This window comes from Pantherophis guttatus, chromosome 6 (assembly GCF_059756535.1).
Source record: "Pantherophis guttatus breed Tessera chromosome 6, ASM5975653v1, whole genome shotgun sequence".
NCBI classification, from domain to species: domain Eukaryota; kingdom Metazoa; phylum Chordata; class Lepidosauria; order Squamata; family Colubridae; genus Pantherophis; species Pantherophis guttatus.
In genome coordinates this window covers 18,712,616-18,733,748 of record NC_142068.1, presented here as the reverse complement: position 1 = coordinate 18,733,748, position 21,133 = coordinate 18,712,616, and the positions used below count along the sequence as shown (strand labels likewise).

At 39.7% G+C, this 21,133-nt stretch overlaps 2 protein-coding genes across 25 annotated transcripts in view; one reads left to right on the top strand and one right to left on the bottom strand.

The window, feature by feature from the left end:
• Positions 1–21,133, bottom strand: part of PHC3 (polyhomeotic homolog 3) — a 50,333-nt gene that overhangs the window by 11,726 nt on the left and 17,474 nt on the right. For 21 of the 24 annotated variants that reach the window (XR_015728424.1, XR_015728425.1, XR_015728428.1 and 18 more), the window contains 3 exons: positions 7,488–7,725; positions 5,244–6,100; positions 3,287–3,437 (listed from right to left, as the gene is read on the bottom strand). Coding sequence is in view for 18 of the 24 variants with exons in the window: in XM_060683173.2 (XP_060539156.2) it covers positions 3,287–3,437; positions 5,244–6,100; positions 7,488–7,725 (1,246 nt within the window). In the remaining 6 variants the exon portion in view is untranslated. The remainder of the gene's footprint in view (positions 1–3,286; positions 3,438–5,243; positions 6,101–7,487; positions 7,726–21,133) is intronic. The other 3 variants (XM_087872060.1, XM_087872059.1, XM_087872058.1) reach the window with 1 other exon arrangement.
• On the top strand, positions 12,341–14,810 carry LOC117678200 (A-kinase anchor protein 4-like). The gene has a single exon (XM_034439004.3). It carries the CDS (start codon positions 12,440–12,442, stop codon positions 14,489–14,491), a length of 2,052 nt encoding a protein of 683 aa, XP_034294895.1. The 5' UTR covers positions 12,341–12,439; the 3' UTR covers positions 14,492–14,810.

Here is a 21,133-nt window from a genome sequence, read left to right as displayed (position 1 = left end):
CCAATATTTATTGCATCAACTGACATGGACCTTTGGAAAATGAAGCAGAACTGGGGACCATATAGAACTTCCACACATTAATTTCTTCTGGAGCAGGCGGACTATGGTTCTACTGGGGCTTTGCTGCCCTCATGAGATTGATCGTATCTCCAGATTCCTCCTGCTCCAGCAAATTTATTTACCCATTTGCAGCCACCCCTAGATTTCTGGATGGCTCTACTTCTGCAAGACCCAATGCCTAAATTAGACTTCTTTTGACATATCAAGGCTCTGGTTTTGGACTAAAAGAACTCTATGGTTGTTGGGGCTTTGCAAAAGAGGTCTTCAACAAATCAGAAAACCATCAGTGGCTTCAAGATTGACAAGCTAGTAAGGGAGAGGCCAATGGATAAAGAGCAGAATGGTTTAATCCTCTTCCTTCTAGTAATCTCAGTTGTAACAAGGCTCCCCTTGTGAATATATTCTTGACAATGTCCAGCCTACCACCAAAACTCTGCATACAGCCCATGTGGACAATATCCCACCACCAATGTTCTATCTTTGAAAGCATCCATCCCTGCTTGCTTTTAAAACGCACAAGGAATAACTCAAGTAGCACTTTTATCTACTGCTCTTCTGAGGTTTGCAGACATCTTAAGTGAAACAATTTGCGGCTCAACCATGCTCTGTTAACCTGCACGGCTGTTAGCTTTTTTCCTCCCTGTAACTTAATTATTCCTTGTGTTGCATTCTAAGATAACAGCTCTTGCCTTTCTTTCCTCTGACATTTCTTTCAATAAAGGAGAATATTTGTAGCTCAGGGCTGAAATGAGGGGTCCTTGGTGATCTCTGAGCTTGTTTGTTTTCTTGCAGATGTTTCATTACCCAAACTAAGTAACATCATCAGTGCTTTTTTTTTTTTAATTTGATTTATATGCCACCCTTCTCCGGAGACTCAGGGCGGCTTACAATGTGCTAAGCAATAGCCTTCATCCTTTTGTATATTTATACAAAGTCAGCTTATTGCCCCCACAACTGGGTCCTCAATTTACCTACCTTAGAAAGGATGGAAGGCTGAGTCAATCTTGAGCCTGGTGAGATTCGAACCTGCAGTAATTGCAGGCAGCTGGTCTTAATAACAGGGTGATTTAGACCACTGTACTACCAAGGCTCTTTTGTCTGAATGTTACCTAGTTTCGGTAATGAAATGCCTGCAAAAAAACAACCAAGCTAGCACCAGGGGCCCCTCTGATATTTCTTCAAGTATAAGAAGAGATCCACTGTGTCCCCTTTTAGTCTTCTCTTCTCAAATCTGACCATTCCCAGTCCCTTTTCTTTTTCTCTCTTCATAGGACTTCATTTCTAGCTCTCTGGTTAGCCCGCCTATCTCTGATGCTGTTCTAATTTGCCTGAATCCTGCTTCAATTTTAATGTTATGTAATTGTCCTGTGCAAATAAGTGCAATAATGGAAGATTACTTAGCTAACCAAATGAATCAGTGGACTAAAATGGGGTTGAAATGCAATGTTCATTGTGGGAATTTAGCATGCAATGACGAACACAATATAGACACAATATATTTTTTTATCGATTACCGACACCTGGCTTGCAGAGGATCACAGAGTTTTGTAGCTCTAGAAAGTTTGGAAGTTTCGGTTTCCTAATAGTTCTCTTTCACCAGATAGGGAAAAACCCACCTTAGGCAATATATATAGTCTCATTATTTTCTCTAATTCCTACAGCTCAGCAACACCCTACTGTCAGTTACTGGGGGCTTTATGTTGTCTTCTCTGTCAGGCTTGCCTCTTACTAGTTTCTTCACCTGATTATATGGATGTTGGGATTCCTTGCCAGTGACAGCTTTGGAAGCCATATTAGGCCAGAAGCTTCCATGCTGCCACCTTCTCATGTGTGGGAAAGTAGGAGGGGGGATTTAGTAGAGGGGTTGTCTTTAGACATAATAGCATTCTTCCTGTTGGTCAAGGTCAGGCCGATCCTGCATCTGGAGAAGGAGTGGTCGGAGTGCTGAGTCGAGATGGGACGGACGTTGATTGGAGCATGTGATCGACTGAGGAGTGAGGGGATGGTTTTGGGGGTTTTGATTAACTGAGGGAAAACCCGGACCTTTCAGATTCAGGTTTTCCCAGATGTGCCAGTTTACCTATTCTAGTAAAGAGAACTTTGGAAAATGCTTGCTTCCACGTCTTTACTCGGGGTTGGGGTTTTCTGGAACGCTGACAGTCAGCTCTGTAGCCCCCATATACTTGTTCCCACAATACAACTAGCTCTCTCCATTGCCTCCAATATTTTTGAGCTGCAAAACTACAAGCCCGAAAAGGAGAAGGTTTATTTTAAGCCCTAAGCCTGAGGTGCCAAGATTAAGAGAGATCACGTTGATGATATTCCTCCTCTTCTTTCTGCCTTGCACCAAGGATGACTTTATGTTCTTAAGACAAGGCAATCCAATCCAATCCAATCCAATCCAATCTATGAGCTTCCACATTCTTGCTTTCAATTTACAACAACAAAGCAACAAGCCTGACTTTCAAAATGCCTTCAGCGTTACTGCCCAGTCCTTAAACCTTAAAGGTGATATGTCTATGGAAATGCTCAGTCATCCAGGTCATGGTTGTCCCCAAGGTACTTTTTTCAAGTGGCAACTGGACTTTCTGGTTTTTCATTTTGCTTCTCATCCAAGAAGCTTCTTCAGCTCTGACTGGATGGTGGGGAATGGAAAGATTTATACTCCTTGCAGACAGCTGGTCATTTCTGTTCTTTTAGCAGGTTGTTAAGGCCACCTGGAGGTTTATCTAAATCATAAGGGTCACCTGAGTGGTGCAAATTGGTGTGGAGCCTTCTTGGAACTGTGGAAAGGACCGTGTTAAAGAGGCCATCTATGTCAAAATTGAACAGCCCTCTCTCAACAGAGTAGGAGGGATACAACATCATCTATCTCCAATCTACAACACAGTCCTTTCAACAGTTCCAAGAAGGCCCCACACCCGTTTGCACCACTCAGGTGACCCCAATGACACACATAAACCTCCAGGTGACCTTATCGATCCACTAAAAGGATGCAAATGATCAGCTGTCTGCAAGGACTATAAATCCTTCCATTCTCCGCTATCCAGTCAGAGCTGAAGAAGCTTCTTGGATGAGAGGCGAAACGTCTTCAAAGAAAAACCAAAGAGTCCAGTTGCCTGTTGAAAAAAAGCACCTTTGGGACTTACAGGTGATACCATGAAACAAGAAATCCGAACCAGAAACTGGGCTCAGTTAAAATACCACAATGTGTTCTTTTTCTCACCTGGAAAAGTGTCTTCATAAGAAAGCTCTTCTCGGCTTCTTAAAGTGATAGCTGGTGGTGACAGCGTTGGTGGGGTGGGAGTCCTAGCCATACGAGCAACATCTGAGTCCTCAGGCATCTCATCTTCACAGATATCTTCCTCCTGGTAAAGCTGCATTGAACAAAGCAACCCACTTTAGAGTCAAGCTTTGTGGGTATTTTGTCAACAATTTGAAAAATTATTACATTGTAAGTGCAACTACTGTCAATTTATTATTAAAATCAATTCTCAAGAAATGTATTAAATTTTTAAAGGCAAAACCTTAAAAACAGATTAGATAGCAGGCTGAATCAAATTATTAAACAAATTATTATTTACAAAAGAACATATATATATACCGTTTCCCCAAAAATAAGACATCCCCTGATAATAAGCCCAATTGGGCTTTTGACCGCATGCACTAAAATAAGCCTCCCCCCGAAAATAAGCCCTCCCCAAAAATACTGAAATGTAGAGCTAGAAATCAGGTAAGATGACAAGAGGAGCTTCATCTTGCTTCACGCGCCTCAAAATAATAAGACCTCCCCAAAAATAAGGCCAAGCGCTTATTTCAGGGCTCAAAAAAATATAAGACAGGGTCTTATTTTCGGGGAAACACAGTATGTATATGTATGTATATTATATATGTATATGTATATATACATATATATGTTTGTTTTCTCAGGTTTTTGCGGGTGTTTGTATGTAGGTCTTTGGTTATTCGGGTCTTCTCCCATGTAAAATTGGAAGTGTCTTGGCGACGTTTCGACGAAGTCTCATTCGTCATCTTCAGGCTGGTGTTCTCAGCTTCGTGCTTCCTCCTGGAAGCACGAAGCCGAGAACACCAGCCTGAAGATGACGAATGAGACTTCGTCGAAACGTCGCCAAGACACTTCCAATTTTACGTGGGAGAAGACCCGAATAACCAAAGACCTACATATATATGTTTTCGTAGATTTTCACGGGTAGAAGTATGTAAGTTTTGGTGTATTCGGGTCTTTTCCTGGGTAAGATTGAGAGTATCTTGGCGACGTTTCGACGAGTGAGACCTCGTCGAAACATCGCCAAGATACTCTCAATCTTACACGGGAAAAGACCCGAATATGTATATGTATATACTGCATATGTATATGTATGTGTATAGACACACATATACAAACATACATATATACATACATACATACATACACCAGGAAGAAATTAATTTAGAAGATGTTTTTGCTGTAAACCTGTCTTGCCTAAACATATTTCTTGGGATAAACAAATTAATCAGAAATCTGATGCTTTTTAAAATTAGCTACTTTAAGTGGAATTATTCTGAGAACCTGGTTTAGGAGATGAAGAAGCATATATTGCAAATCATGGAGCAAGCATGCAGTTTTCAAAAAGATGGAGAATACGGAATATAAACACATTATTTCTGTAAAGAGAAAATGCCTAAAACTTACAAAACTACAATATGTTAAATTTGAAATTGGGAATCATCCCTGATAAAATCCATTGACATTTTACGAAGGAAACATGGACAAAATAAATTATGACATCATCAACTACCTCTCAAACAAGTCAGTCCTTACCAAGTTTTATTAGAGCTTTGCAAAGCATTAGTAAAGGAGCATTGCCAAGCACCCTGGGGCAGGTAAAGTCCCTCTCCTTCGAGCATTAAAATAGCTACTCTCTTCAGAACGCTCAGCACAGCTAAAACAATTACCATGAGCTTTCTGAAAGACAGTCATTTTAATGCTCCGAGGAATGGATTTGCTTCTTCTATACAAAATGCTCTACCTAGGTCTGCCTTCAACAGCTCTGCACAATCCATATTACAACAGTGCTTACATTGCTTCAAAATTCTGCTTCCTCAGCAGGAACCTAATGCCAATAAATCCATCTTTCATATAGTTTTAAAACTAGAAAGGAAGTCATTCACCAGAGGCTTACCACTGGGGTTTCAATAGGTACTGCTTGTTGCACTTGGAGGTTTACTGCAACTGTTTGGGGAGGCGGAAGAGTCTGAAGTGGCAGCTGGACCAAAGCTTCAGCAGCGGGAAGCTCCTCTTCAGAAACTAAGGTATTTTGTACCAACATCTGATCTTGGGACAAAAGTTCAGGCTGGACTTGCAAAGACGGAACAGGAGGAAGGCTCATCTGTTGAGGGTGGGCTGGAGTTGATGACAGCTGTGGAGAGGTTGCAAGTGGAGCTGGCGCTGGCTGCAAAGTTGGGTACGGTTGATGAGATGATGGCGATGACATCTGTTGGCTGGGGGACAGCATGGAAGGGCGATCTGCTGGGCCCCCATGGACTAGCGGGGAAGGGGACAACTGGGGAGGATGAGCGGCGGACTGTGAGGTCGATTCTGTTGAACTCTCGTCAGCTTGCACCGAGTTATGTTCAGACTGGTGCGCCGACGATGTCAGTGGATGGGACTGAATAAGAGTCTGGGGGTGGATAATTATACTGGGGGACTGGCTGGGCGAAATAGGTGGCGGTGGAGATACTACAACGGATTGTTGTGGGGATGGGGATGGGGTTGGAGAAAGTGGAGGAGGGTGGACATGGACAGGAGTACAGTGCTGGGATGGGGTAATGGCGGGATCTGGAGTCAGAGGATGGCCCTGAAGTGGGGCACAGTGCTGGGACGGAGTGGCTTCGTGGCTGGGAGGCAGCTGGAGTGTGATTGGTTGGACTTGCTGCTGCTGAAAGATTAGCTGATGGTGAGAGAGCTTGGAAGGTGGTGAGTGGAGAGAGGGGTGCTGATGTTTTAACAGGGAATGAGGTTGCATCGGAGAATATGAGGCTACACAATAAAAATGGGAAGATTTACAATTAATATTTATTTTAAGAGCATATAAAGCCATTAAAATATGCTTATTTTCAGATAAATACCAATATTTGTAGGTAGGTTTACCTACTGTTTGCTGCTTAATATCCATTGCATTTAATATGATACTTGAATTTCACAAAGCCTTAAGAGAAAGACATTTGTGATCATGTACAATTAAATTTATGGTAAGTTTGTATAAATTAATCCCCAAGATGTTTTGATTTGGTTTTTTAAAAAAATAATTTTAGAAATCTTTAACATGAACAGCTTTATCTAAGGATTTATACAACTGAATTTCTATGAAAAAAAACACATTCAAAGCAAGAGAAAAAATCTTATACCTTAACTGACTTAGAATAGATGTCTCGCTTTGAACTTTAACAGCAATAACTAAATAAATCCCACTTTATCTTTATTTTATTAAACAATAAAAGAAAGCAATGAGTACGATTTTCTGGATTATTGGATCCAATGCAAGGAAAATATATGTACTGGATTATTTATGCTGCCTAATCTCTACAAGTAATTCAAGGATAGCAATAGCAATAGCACTTAGAGTTATATACTGCTTCACAGTGCTTTACAGCCCTCTCTAAGCAGTTTACAGAGTCAACATATTGCCCCCAACAATCTGGATCCTCATTTTACCGACCTCGGAAATATGGAAGACTGAGTCAACCTTGAGCCTGGTGAGATTTGAACTGCCAAATTGCAGTCAGCAGAAGTAGCCTGCAGTACTGCACTCTAACCATTGCGCCACCGTGGCTCATAGTTTTCAGCTAGAACTCTGCATCTAACATTTGATGCCTACTGATTTCTGAATTTACTGAATTCTGTACTGAAGTACTAAATTTCTTCTAATAAATTCCACTAGTTCTGTTAAGTGGCAAAACCTTTTCAAATGTTTACACACAGGGGATTCATTTCTTTTCTTTCTTAGCTTTTTTAAATAAATTAAAATATTGTATATGCTGACTTCCCATATCTAATTATTCAGGAACATCAGATTTCTTCTTTGGAAAAATGTGATCAATGCGCCTAACATCATAGCTATCTAGTCAATAACAACATCTGGGATACAGGAGAGACAGAGAAAAGAGCAGAGACTTCAGCTCCCTTAGTCCAAGGGCTTCACATGAAATAAGTTCCCACCAATGAAGAGCATCCTTTAGTTCCGTAGAGATTCAGGTTTTGTAGCCTAGCCGACATATTATTGGATGCAAACCAACTGACATAATAATGCCTACAGATCAAGTGTTTTTGGTACTTGGTGACTGAGGTGGCAACAAATGGACAAATATTTAAACAAAAGTCTTAACTATAAAAGAGCATCCTTAAAAATGTAATTGGGTTGTCTTACCTGGTGCCATTAACTGATGAATACTTGATGTACGGGTAACAGCTGGACTTCGAGGCTCAGCATTTGGGCTGTCTCCCTTCCTTTTGCTTTCTAGATCCGATTGGCTGGCTTTGGCACCGGTTACAGATTTGCTAGGACACACAGCTAATGTCTGGGGTTGACTAGAGCTTTTGGGCGTTCCATTTTGAGAAGTAGATAATACACCCAGCTTCTGACTCCGCAAAGTCAAATTCTGGACCTATATATATATAAAAAAGGGCAAATAAATATTTTTAAAGGTATATTTTCGTGTAAATACATGCATTCTCTAGAGCTGTGCCTGCACTGAGGAACATCAATCCCTCGCAGAGATTTAGATGGTTTTCTTTCTTTTAGCTTTTAGACTTAGACATAGACATAGAATAACTTTATTGTCACTTTGATTGTACACTAATTGGCATACATTAAAATGAAATTTCATTGCATACCGCTCCCAAAGGGTCATCACCTCCCATATACACTACTTTTCACTTTTCGTAAGTTTTAAGTACTGGCAGTCATTTAGGCTAGGAAGTTAAGTGAGTTTTGTTGTGATGGGTTTTGTTTTGTTTTGAGGGTTATTGTTTTAATCTGGGCATCATGGGGAACATATTATTAGATGGATTTAATCTTTGTACGCTTCCCAGAGTTGCTGTTGTGAGATGGGAAGCTCTATAAATGGTTTAAATACACAGACACACACTACCGTGTTTTCCCGAAAATAAGACCCTGTCTTATATTTTTTTCAACCCTGAAATAAGAGCTTGGCCTTATTTTCAGCGAGGTCTTATTATTTTGGGGCCCATGGAGCAAGATGGGTCTCCTCTTGCCATCTTACCTGATTTCCAGCTCTGCATTTAAATATTTTTGGGGAGGGCTTATTTTCGGGGGAGAAGCTTATTTTAGCGCATGCGCTCAAAATCCCAATTGGGCTTATTATCAGGGGATGTCTTATTTTTGGGGAAACAGGATAGATTTTTTTTTCTAATATTGAAGAAATTTGGCTATTTTTAATACATGACAGAAAAACAAACCAGGATCAAGTTTCACAATAACAAGAATTTAATATGCACCATGTCAGTGATATGCCAAACATTGAAAATAACAAAAGCATTGTTTTAACAATGAGAAAAAGAATATAGTCTAAATTAAACTGAGAAGCCTTGCATTGGCAGTGAAGAATAGATTTCAAATACAGGTAGTTCTCAAGTTGACCAGAATTGAGCCCAAAATTTATGTTGCTAAGTGAAACATTTGTGAAGCGAGTTTGCCCCATTTTACGACTTTTCTTGCTGCAGTTGTTAAGTGAATCATTGCCTTTGTTAAGTTAGTAACATGTTAAGTGAATCTGGTTTCCCCATTGACTTTGCTTGTCAGAAGTCGCAAGAGATGATCACGTGACCTTGTGTTCTGTCCCCGTCCCACACGCACACACACCAACAGACGTCCAAGAGTTAAAGACCAAACCAGCCGACAAAATCCTTTTCCTTATGATAACGGAACTTGGCAGCAACCTAGTGGCTGCCTGCCAAGAGTTTATTACTTACGACGGAAAGAGATAACTTCTCTCCGCTTCTGGTACAACAAAGTAAAATGCTCAATAATTACAGAGTAAATCAAGTCCAAAGATAATCCAGCAAAGTCTATAGCAAAAGTCCAGCAATGCAGAATGGCGTGGAAACTTTCAGCTGTGTTTGTCACAAGGCTTGACTGGCCACCACGCTCCCTTTTATACCCTGTGGGGTGTGGTCCAGTGACTCAGCCTAATCTCGGACACACCTTTTCTTCTGTTGTGCGTGCTTATCTCTGCGACGCTGGCATGGATCCAGCCAAGACTCATTACTCTCATCACTGTCCACCTGTGGCTGCGTGGACGTGCTTGGCCCCGGCCCTATCTCTTGCCCTTTGGCGGACACCGAAGGCATTGCCAAAGAGGAGGGTCCTGGAGAGGGAGGCCTTGCCAAATCCTCTCCTTCACTCTCGGAGTCCTCGCCTGCCGATGACAGAGGCTCAGGTAACAGAGCCACAACACCTTGGGACACGGCAACCGTCATAAATATGAACCAATTGTCAAGCATCTGATTTTTGATCACGTGACCCTGGGGATGCTGTGACGGTCATAAGTGTGAAAAATGGTCATAAGTCACTTTTTTCAGTGCTGTTGGAACTTCGAACAGTCACTGAATGAACTGATGTAAGTCGAGGTATGCCTGTAGTTTGGGAACTTCTTGGCTCACTGGAAGAGCTAATGGTAGCAAGGAAGAACAAAAGTTCCCTCATGAACTGTTCCAATCAGGCAGTTTGAAGTGGTCCATAAACAGGGCAATCTCAGAACAGGCTTGTTTTGAGACTGGATAACTTCCAAACCAAAATATTGTGTAATGGAAACTTTAGCATATTCCCTACTTGGTAATTCTCTGTGTCATGTTTACAAGAGGGTTTTTTTAATTATTATTTTTTGGAAAAAACTCCCAGTTTGTTTTTCTCAGGACTTCGTCAGGGTTAATAGATCAAGCTGCAGAAGTGACCTAAATACTGTCTAGTCACTCCATTGGCGCCACTCATCTCTCTCCACATTTATCAAAATCTCCTAAGTTTAAAGTTATCTCAAAAGAGCTTAATACATTTTCAGTGTTTTCGCTATTATTTGCAGGGTATTGAAATTCGTCCCCCCAAAAAAGGCAAACCAATAAACAGAGAGCAAACTCCACTTCCTTCTAGAACTGAAAATGTTACCTATATGGGGAATGAAACGCCTGTAAGCAAATAACGAAGGACTCCGCAAACTATTTTCTTCATTTTAAAACATTAAACTTATTTTAAAAAGCTCTTTTTCTGCCTTTCAGATTTGTATTTTGAAGTGACTGTTGCCTTGGTGCCATTGGCTATATGTTATCTAATGCAGACCCATGTAGATGTGTTCCTGAAACTAATTTGGTTTAGGTCAAAATCTTGTTTATTCATTTATTTAATTATAATATATTACTTAAAAACTTCAGACAACAATCCCCATTCAGAAAAAAAGTAAGATTCTTCCACATTGAGATTACAGCTAGGGTTTGTTTGTACTTTTAATGATATTTGCCAGGGACAGTGTCTAATCTGATGGCTTTGGGATTTCCAAATATTCCAAATATTGAACAGGTGACTCTTTATTTTTCAGAGTAGCTACAACCTATTATGGTATATAGTGCAACTTTCTATGAAGCAGCATAATTAAATTAGGCCTGATACCGTAGTTGACTAATTCGACTTACTTTAATACAGGCAGTGAAGGATAACCACATTTTTGGGAAGGGGAAGGGGCGGCTACTCTTGCCAGTATTGAACTTCTGATGTTAGGAAGTTTTTCAATGTAAATTTGCCTTCTTCTAACTTAATCTTATATGGTTTTGACCTCCATGTATTTGAAAATGTTGTCCCACCGTAATCTTTTCTTAAGGCTAAATATATCCAGTTCCTTTGCGTTTAAATTCCTGGCTATTATTTTCAGCTTACTGCTATATTCTATATTGTATCATTTTTGTCTTTCTTCTGGAATGTTAGTGATCTCGTCCCCTTTTGGATCATCTACAAATATGATAAGCTTTTTTTTTTTTACCTCTTTGTCCAAATCTTTAATTAAAATAGTGAGGAATACTGCCCCCACGGTCCAACTACGTTGCCATTTGATACTGAACTTCAGTTTGATTAGAAATCATCGATAAAAACTTTTGAGTACCATTTTTCAAATATTATGTCTAATCCAGTGATCAGACATAATATCCAGACCCTATTTAACTAATTGCTAATCATTACATATCCTATGTCAAAATATATTCTATTTAGCATCCTCCACAATTTGTACTGGATCAAAAAATGAAATGAGTTGAGTTTTTGATAAATTCATGCTGACTCACAGCCATCGTTGCATCATAATTGAAGAAACCAATTGCTGTTTTGAGCACCTTGGACACCTCAACTGATACCAAGTTTTCGCTTTTTTATTAACACCATTTTTACAAATCCGAATGGCTTGTATATACAATTCTTTGATGATTGGTCCCTCTTATTAACTCCTGTAACTGTCTTTTTATTTTCACTCATTCTGTGTAACAATATTGGCTATTATTCTTATGATTTATTGTAATACTGTCATGTTTTATTATTATATTCTTTATGTCTTTTTTTTTTTTTTGGTAAGAATCCCATCCATCTTAGGCTCTTTTCTCATTCATTTCACGTACCATTTATTTCCGGGTATATATTATACAAAACCAAACCAAGATGATATGATGAAACTGCAAATGCGAATCATACAAAAATAATAGATAAGAAAAATGAAGACTGTAATACCATAATGGAAAGTGGTTCAGGAATAAGTGAGCAGATTTTTAAAAAAAGGAATAATAATGGACAAAATAAAGTGTCCTTTTCTGTGATAAGAACAGATGTCAAAGATTACGCTTCACTTTTCAAAAACATTCAAATCAAGCAGTATTTATCAAGCTTCATGAAATGTAATAAAATATATTTTTGGGGGGAAACAAAACGACTTTTGGATCAATGTTATTTGTTTTGTGGATAACGTTCTAAACATTGGTTTATTTAAGCAGCAAAGAATACTTTTTCATGTAAGTCCCCTATCCTTAACAAGATGAGTTTAATCCGTTGGTTTTACTTTAGTGCAGGTTGGGCAATGGGAACTGCAAAACAATTGAGTGTTAACCATGACCAAGGGATGATTGGCTGCTGGATGATATTCCTGCTTTATGATGTCACTGCTGTCATAGAAACAATCTGTGCACACAAATGAATATGCTACCAGCCAGCACAAGAGCATGGAAAGCTAAGAGAGGAGGCAACATCTTGAGTGGGGCAGGGTCAAGGTCAACAAAAACTGAAAGAAGAGCGGTCAATGACCCGGGTTTCAATTCTGGTTCCGTTTAAATAGTATGGCTCATGAGATTGACTGGTTACACAGTCAATCTGGCCTTTGCAAAGTAAACCTATACAGCTCTGAAGGAGAAAGGGATCAAGATCGTAAAGTTATCTGTTTTGTTGATGTTGCTAACCTTAACATAAAGGATAGAGACAGACGTAAAAGAAGTGCCGCTGACCCTTGCCTTGACCTAACTAACCTTGAAGAAAAAGAAGTCATTGTAATTAAGGACAACGAACACAATCAGCACAGCAATACCGAAGGAGCAGTCTGCCTTTTCAAACAAGGCTCCTCTGAAGAAGTTAACGTTGTGAGCTGGCTCAGCAACGATCTTCAGAAATACGCAATTGGATTCAAGCATGCACTAAGGCCCTCAGGCCCTCGTAAATCAGCTTACGAATCGCCTGCAATTGAAAAGATGTCCCAGGGAAGCGACACGTCTTTCAGAGGCTCTTGTAGCCAGAGAGGAGATGACCTTTCATATTACGTTAACAAACTTTGTTCCTTAGTGGTTCAAATGGCGCACAAAGAAATGAAGGATAAACTTGAAAGCAGTGGAAGATGCATTCGTCAGTCCATCAGAGGATCTAATGGCAAGAATGGGGAAGACTATGGCAAGCTGTCTCCCAAACCATCAGCTCAGGAAGACCCCAGAAAGACCTCACTCTTTTACGGTGAGATGTCTAATCAGAGCAAGCAAAATGGCTACAATCAGGGAGCAGACAGACAAATGTTGGAAAGGAAACAATCAGCCCAAGATGATGGTTCTTGTAGCAAGGGACTGATGGTGTATGCAAACCAGGTTGCTTCCGATATGATGTTCTCGTTCATGAAAACAATGAAAGTCCAAAAGGGAAAGCATCCTCCACCAGCCTGTGTGGTATTAAAGAAAGTTCTCCTCAAGCATACCAGAGATGTCATATCGGACTTAATCGATTCCACCATGAAAAACTTACACAATGTGACAGGAGTGCTCATGACAGATTCGGATTTCATTAATACTGTGAAAAAGAACCTTTTCAACGCTGGGACCCAGAAATCAACGGAGATTCTGGAAGCAATGGTGAAACGCTTATTTAAAGCACTTTCAGGGGACGATAAGAAATCTCAAAGCTTAGCTTTTGCAGCACTGAAAGCTGGTGCTCATTGTGACTCCAGAGGTCAAGGACTGCAGTTCGCATCACTTAAGGGTGAGATGCATGGCCCTATGGGTGGCAGAGGAAATGGACAGATGAGACCTCTTCCATCCGGAAGCAAGGGTTCAGATAAGCACTGTTCAATGGATGTGTATGCTAAAGACCTTATTGTAACAGCATTAATGTTAATACAGCAACATCTATTAGAAAAAAACAAAGACCAGGGATGCCGGGAGTCAAATACTACATCGTTTGGCTATGTCCATGACAGAACTGGTGGCTCCAAATATGGTTCAAGGCCAAGTGGAGGAAGGCAGGATAGCCTTGAATCACAAAAATGTGATATCTCAAGTATCCTTTTGTCAATCATCCAGAAAGTACTGAGAGAAGCTGGCTGTTCAGACGAGAGTTTTGACAAAGGCTACAAACAACCTTCTTTCGCTGAGAGCAGACCACAAAGGGCATTGTCAAAACCAAATGGATGCCCTGAGATGTATGACAACATGGAACAGATCAACAGACAATTTATTGACCAGCTGGTGGAATCTGTGATGAAGTTGTGCATGCTGATGGCTAAAGGCAATGACTCTGATGGAAGATGCAACGGGAGACCATTAGTAGGTACAGGATCCGAGGTGATTGTGAACAATCAGAACTGCAACAACAGTACACAAAACAGAGAACTGCAAGCTGTGCTCCAGTGGTTGGTTGCTTCACAATTCAACGTGCCAAACCTGACTTTCATGAACGAGCACAATGGAGAACTAAACAGACTTCCACAGCTGGCTGATAAAGCAGTCAAGAAAGGCTACAGTGTGGGAGATATTGTTCAGGAAGTAATGAAGTATTACGAGAAACAACAGATGGATGCCATGTCAGGATGCAGGCCTCAATGTGGACTGGTCGACTGGCTGCTTTGTAACCTGTAAGAACCAACTCTTCCCTCTCATGTTACTCTCATGTCCCCAGCGTAGGCGCCTAAACCATTCTTTTCTGGCGCATCAGACACCACCATTGCAACCCAACTGCAAGCAATAACGCACTGAATTGAAGCAGGGTAGCTGGGCAAGCTCATCAATAAAAAAAAGAATAAAAAAAAGTGAGGGGGGAGACAGGCTGTTTATTGATCACTTCAAACAAACCGTTACAGATAGCCAAGTCCCAGTTAGCTTTACCATCCTATTATCCAAGGATTGAAAAAAAAAAAAAAAAGCACAATAAATAAACAACTATGCAAAAAAAAAAAAAGGAAGTGCGGCATGGTTATAGCCGTTCAGATTTCTACCATCCCCATAAAAGGGTATTGAAAACTAATGAGAAAAAGCAAAGAACAAAGAAGGGGGGGGGGAAGGGGGGAATTTGGGATGATTTTTTTTGGGAGGGAGGTACGGTTTATAAATCTACCAGATGCTAATACTAAAGGTATTCAAATGGTATTACATTCAATTTAATTTTTGGCAAACTTTTTTTTTTTAAAAAAAAGAGTTTGAAAATCTGCAGTAGTATAATAAGACATCTTTTTGCAATATGCACCTTTTGATTATTCCGATACATCTTTTTGCTATAAACTTCCTTAATTTTTTTCTTGGCATCTTTCATAATCTACTGACTGAAATGCCACTTAGCTCTAGCATATAATTTGGAATGTGATTTTCCTAACAATAATCTTGTTTATACAACCCTTTCTAGCTCCAAACAGTGGGCAACAGAAAACTCACTTCTACTACAGAGTTATGGCAGAGGGCGTAACAGCAGATCGTGGCATTTCAAGATAAATCCATAATAGGTTTTCTATACTTTAATGGTTTTAATCAGAAAACATCTGAAAGTATCCATATCTCCACCACAGCACTTGAGTCAATATAATAATGGTGCCAATCATTTAACAGATTGTGTTGAAATGTAGAGAGATAGAGAAGCTCTCCCTTGGGTTCCAAATTAATGGGTCAGGGCAGCCCGCAAGATCTTTCATTCCTCCCAATAGTAAAAAAAAAAAAAAATCTTTCAGTAACCTGCACTCATCTAAAGTAGGACGTGTCGTCCTTCGACTATTATTCATTGGTTGCCTCATACTTTCCATGATGGGAGGGAACACAGGACAGCCAAACATGATCCTCAGAAAAGAGTCCCTTCAAGCCATCTTGGCTTTTGAAGCGTTTATTTCCAAGCACTTTCATTGGGTTTAGGCATTTGACTCCATTCTGATTTCAGGTCGTCCAACAGAAACAGGCTAGAACCAAATCCTGTTTAGGCCTCACCCCCCACACCGCCAGTTGCTTAAGAATTTAACAAACCATTAGGAAAGCTGTTCATTCCGATATTTAGGGGAAATTTATTCTCCTCTTTAACCAGAAGCAAATAGTTTGGCTGCAATCAAGCTATAATGGAAAAGATGGAATCATCAGATCCTGTCACATACTTGTAGCTTTTATTCAATCACAGAGGTTATTGCTCATTAACAAATACAAATTAGTAAGAAAAATCTCAATCATGAACAACCTGAGAAGAAGAAGAAAGAGAATGGGACTTCCTCATCATGAGAATCATGGACCTGGCTTCCATCAATCATGGCATCCTGCTTTTAAGCATTAGTTTCAAGTGTAAATAACATGAATTAGATTTTACTACAGGCTTACCAGGTAAAATAAGGACTCGATGGTTAGGTTTATACAACACTGTATACTCTGAATCTGGATTAAGGTAAAGGTCCCCCGCACATGCATGCTAGTCGTTTTCCGGCTCTGGGGGGTGTGTGCTCATTTCCGTTTCAAAGCTGAAGAGCCAGCGCTGTCTGAAGACGTCTCCATGGTCATGTGGCCGGCATGACTAAATACCGAAGGTGCACGGAGCACTGTTACCTTATCACCAAAGTGGTCCCTATTTTTCTACTTGCATTTTTATGTGCTTTCGAACTGCTAGGTTGGCAGAAGCTGGGACAAGTAACAGGAGCTCACTCTGTTACACAGCTCTAGGGATTAGAACCGCTGAACTGCCAACCTTCTGATCGACAAACTCAGCGTCTTAGCCACTGAGCCACTGCATCCCTACGGATCTGGATTAGTGGAATATATGATCTGAAAACTACCCAACCCCATTTTAGAGTAATTTAGCATGTAACACAAAACTGGTGGGTACCTTCCATTTCTGGAACTCAGCAATAACAATATAATGAGTTAAATTAAGATTACGTGACTAGCTACCATGTGCTGTGACTAGCACTATGTTAACGCTAAACCGGAACATAGTAATTTGAATGCCGTTTTTAGCTTAACACAAATTTTGCATTTGGGTTAGTACAATTAGCAGTGGGACCTACACCCTAATTATTTTTTTGAAGGGAAGAGAAAACACAGAAAACATTACCAGCTGGAAGAGTTTAACACTTAACAGGGGAGGAAAAGTGCTTCTCTTCTGTAAAATCACCCAGTAAGCCAAGGATTTGTCATAATGCATCTCAACATTTATATAGAAAAGCCCTGGAATCTTGGAAAGGCCAAGATTTTATAATAACATTGGTTTTAAAGATTTTGCAATTATAGAAGTATTTTTCGTGATACTTAAAGAACCTGGCAGAATGAAGAACAGAACAAGAACAACAGAACAGTTTGTTTCCTCTTGCTCCAGAGAGCAGGACACAGAAAGCTAAAGAAAAGCAGATTCTGTTTGAATGTAAGGAAACGGCTTCCTAACAGTGAGAGGAATTTTACAGCACTACCAATTACCTAGGTAACAACAGCTAAACATTTCTCCAAAGGCATCAAACTCTTGGCTGGAGAACTACCTGTCCGGAAACTTTGAACCTGGATTACTATACAGGGAGTCCTTGACTTACGACCACAATAGAGTCCAAAATTTCTGTTGTTCAGTGAGACATTTGTTAAGTTGAGTTTTGCCCCATTTTACAACTTTTCTTGCCCTGGTTGTTAAGTGAATCGCTGCAGTTGATAAGTTAGTAACCTGGTTGTTAAGTGAATCTGGCTTCCCCATTGAGTTTGCTCGTCAGCAGTTCGCAAAAGGGGATCCCATGACCTTGGGACACCGCAACCGTCATAAATATGAACCAGTTGCCAAGCATCTGAGTTTTGATCACGTGAGTGTGGGGATGCTGCAACGGTCGTAACTGTGGAAAAACGGTCATAAGTCACATTTTTTTCAATGCCGTTGTAACTTTGAATGGTCACTAAATGAATTGTTATAAGTAGAGGACTACCTGTATTGACTTAGGAATAATCAGGATAGCCTGAATGACCCTTTTCAACTCCATGATTCTATGAAAATGCAGACTTTTCAAGACAAACAATAAGAAAAACTCACAAGTGTCTCCTTCCTTTCCTTTATACACACTTTTATTTGAGATGCTGTTTTTTTGTTTGTTTGTTTATCTTAAAAGCACAATTTGACAAGCCACACTTCTTTTCTGGTTCTGCTTATATCCATATAAAATGTACCTAGGGGTTGTGTTGGATGAACATGGGCAACACGGCGGCTTGATCTTAAGGAAAATATATACTTGGAAGTTTATCTCCCTTGATTGTTCCAATTTTACACTCCCACCGTCCAGTCAGAGCTGAAGAAGCTTCCTGGATGAGAAGCAAAAGGTCTTCACGGAAAAACAAGAAAGTCCAGTTGCCTCTGAAAAAAGCACCTTTGGGCTAAACCAGGGGTCTGCAACCTTAAACACTCAAAGAGCCATTTGGACCCGTTTCCCACAGAAAAGAAAACACTGGGAGCCACAAAACCCTTCCTGTGCCTGACTGTTTCTTGAGCAGCCACAAAACTAGCATATGTAGTTGAATTAAATTTTCTGTTTTCTTCTGAAACTTTTCTTTTCTTGGATTTATCCATGGTTGGCCTACCGGGGGTTGAAAAGCTCAATAAATCGTGTGCCAGCGGGTGTCGCACGTTGGCGGTTGTGATACCTATTTTGAGTGACAGGGAGCCGCAGCAGAGGGGTGAAAGAGCCACATGTGGCTCCAGAGCCGCAAGTTGCTGACCCCTGGGCTAAACCAAAGATACTGTATGCCTAGAAGCTAGCTGAAATCTATTGAAAAGTGAGTATAAAGTTTTGAGTAGAAGAGTACATATTTTGAATCATGTAATTTTATTTTTGAAATATTTCTATCATCCTCTGCAAAATTAATGTAAATAAAGGATTACTACTGAGTCACAAAAATGTTAGATAGATTGACAGACCTAATCTTTAAATAACTAATAAATCAGACATACTGTGAATTCACCTCAGTGGACAATTATCAATACACAGAATGGATGGGATGTACACTTAAAACACAAGAGAAAGGGAAACAATTAAGAAGCCTTGTTAAAAATATGAAACCACAAGGCCATTACTTTCAGTCCTATATTCAAATTTAAATTAAAGCTGAATGGTGTTGTCATTGGAAGGATAGGGAGATTTGATTGAGCAAATAAATTATGTGCCAACATCACTCCAACTTTTATTAGATTCCTTTACATTCTGTTTCCAAATTTCACATAATGAGATGTATAAAGCTTATCTATTCTCTGCCGGTACGAAATGTTATTTTTTGTGCTAGCTTCAGAAAACATAGTAGCACACATAAGGAAGTCAAGCTAAAACAATTTATTACCACCAATTTTTGCTGTAGAAAAACCCACAAACGGTATTTATACTACTGTGAATTTCTTCAGTGAGAATAAAAAGCTTAAGTGAAATCCTCTACATTAATTATTGATTTGTTAGATTTCCTATCTTTCTTCAAAATGTTCAAAATTGCTTCCATGGGAATTCATTTCATCCCCAAAACAACTGTGAGGCACCTCTGGTTGAGATGGAATAACTTAGCCTGTCACCCTAAAGGGATAAGAATGGATGTGAACCTGTCAAACATATGGATGCAGTCTTTGACATGTTCCTATGGCATATTTTTCTACTCATATAGTTTTAATTTGTTTGAGTCAATTGGAGTGCAAGAGAATTGGGAGAATCATAAGTGTGCACCCATTAAAATTTTAAATAAATTAATTGTAACATGAATATTTAATTCTATTTTTTTTTTTTTTTTGCTCTGCCAGTTCTATTTCTCTCTTCATTTTGGCATTGTTCCTTTTAAAATCTGTCCTCCACCATATCATCAAAAGCTGTGTTTCTTGATCTTGTGAAAGCTCCATACCCCAAATTTCCAAATTTTATGGAACTTATTTCCAGGCAAGTGATATTTTTGAAATGCCAACAGCACTTAACCTAAAAGAAACTTGAGACAGTATCAGATCTCAAATTTCGAACATTATATTGGAGAAAAGGAACTACTTTCCACGCTGAGTTTTACTTATCAGGTCATCTATCTTTCTTTCCTCTGAACTTTCAGGGCTCTGTTTATTTTGGTGGTTTTAAAAAAAATATATTCGTGACTTCTTCCTTAAATAAACAGCAACTCATAGTATTATTTAATAAGTAGCTGCAGAACTCAGTCATTTTTCTATAGTAAGACACACACACACACACACACACACACACACACGCACACAAAAAGTTGAATCTGCGTGTGCATATTGCCCCTTGTGTTAGTTGTGTCAGATGCCTGGGAATCTTTTCTTTCCCCACCTCTGTGGCTGTAATACAACTAGTTGTTATTCTCTGTTGATTGACAGGGGCTCCCTTTGGAACCTTGATTGTGGCTGCTCCTGAGTGATTGCTTTATTGCTGTTCTTCCAAAGAATGGCTGTTCCATGCCCTACAAAGAAAGTAACACTAGACTTTTCCATACTTCTGAATGCTTCCACGGAGCTTAATAATTATTGGTAGAGTAACAGTTGCAGGTTGTTCAGAAATAAAAATATAGGTACAATGTACACAGGCTATTGGACAATCAATAATAGAAACATGGGAAGCCATTCCAATACTGTCAGCATCGTTTGATGAAAGTTGTCCAAGCTTTCTAATGAAGGATTCTCCACCTTCATCTTGAATGAAGCTGTACTTGCAATGCAAATCCTTTACCAGTCAATTTCCAAATCTATCAAGGGCTACTAGACAAACTACCTTAAACTGCTTTTATGCCATATAGGGAGTGTCAAAACTTTCCCACGGATGTCTTCTCTGAATTTTATTGCTTCTTGCACGTCCACAATGTGCCAAATGCAGCTCAGTGTTTGCTGCCAGCTCTTACCCACTGCAAGCAGATCTGCAGCTAAAGATGGCAGATTCTTTTTTTTATGGATATGGCAGCTGAGCACGCAGAAAACAACGTAAGAATTCCCTAAATGTACTGTAAGTGCTTCTCCAACTACCTGTAATTTGTCACACTACTTTTGCAGTGATGCTCTGAAGGACATTGTAATTAAAAGGTCCCGTAAGGTTTGGTATAGAAATAAGTTAACTACTCTTGATTCTCCACTATTATTTCAAGGAATGCAACATTACTTTTTCCTAATCTAGACAAATTTCTCATAAACTGGGTAGGTGAATGAGAAAAAGTAGCTGAAATATATATTATCAGAGGGTGATAAGATGCTTCTTTGTGATGTCATTGCTGCCATAGAAACTATGTGTGCACACAAGTGAAAATGACATCTGGCAGCAGAAGAGCATG

What these genes read in the sequence shown, in the direction of transcription:
- LOC117678200 (XM_034439004.3), top strand. Translation starts at nt 12,440, where the DNA reads ATGGCTCATGAGATTGACTGGTTACACAGTCAATCTGGCCTTTGCAAA.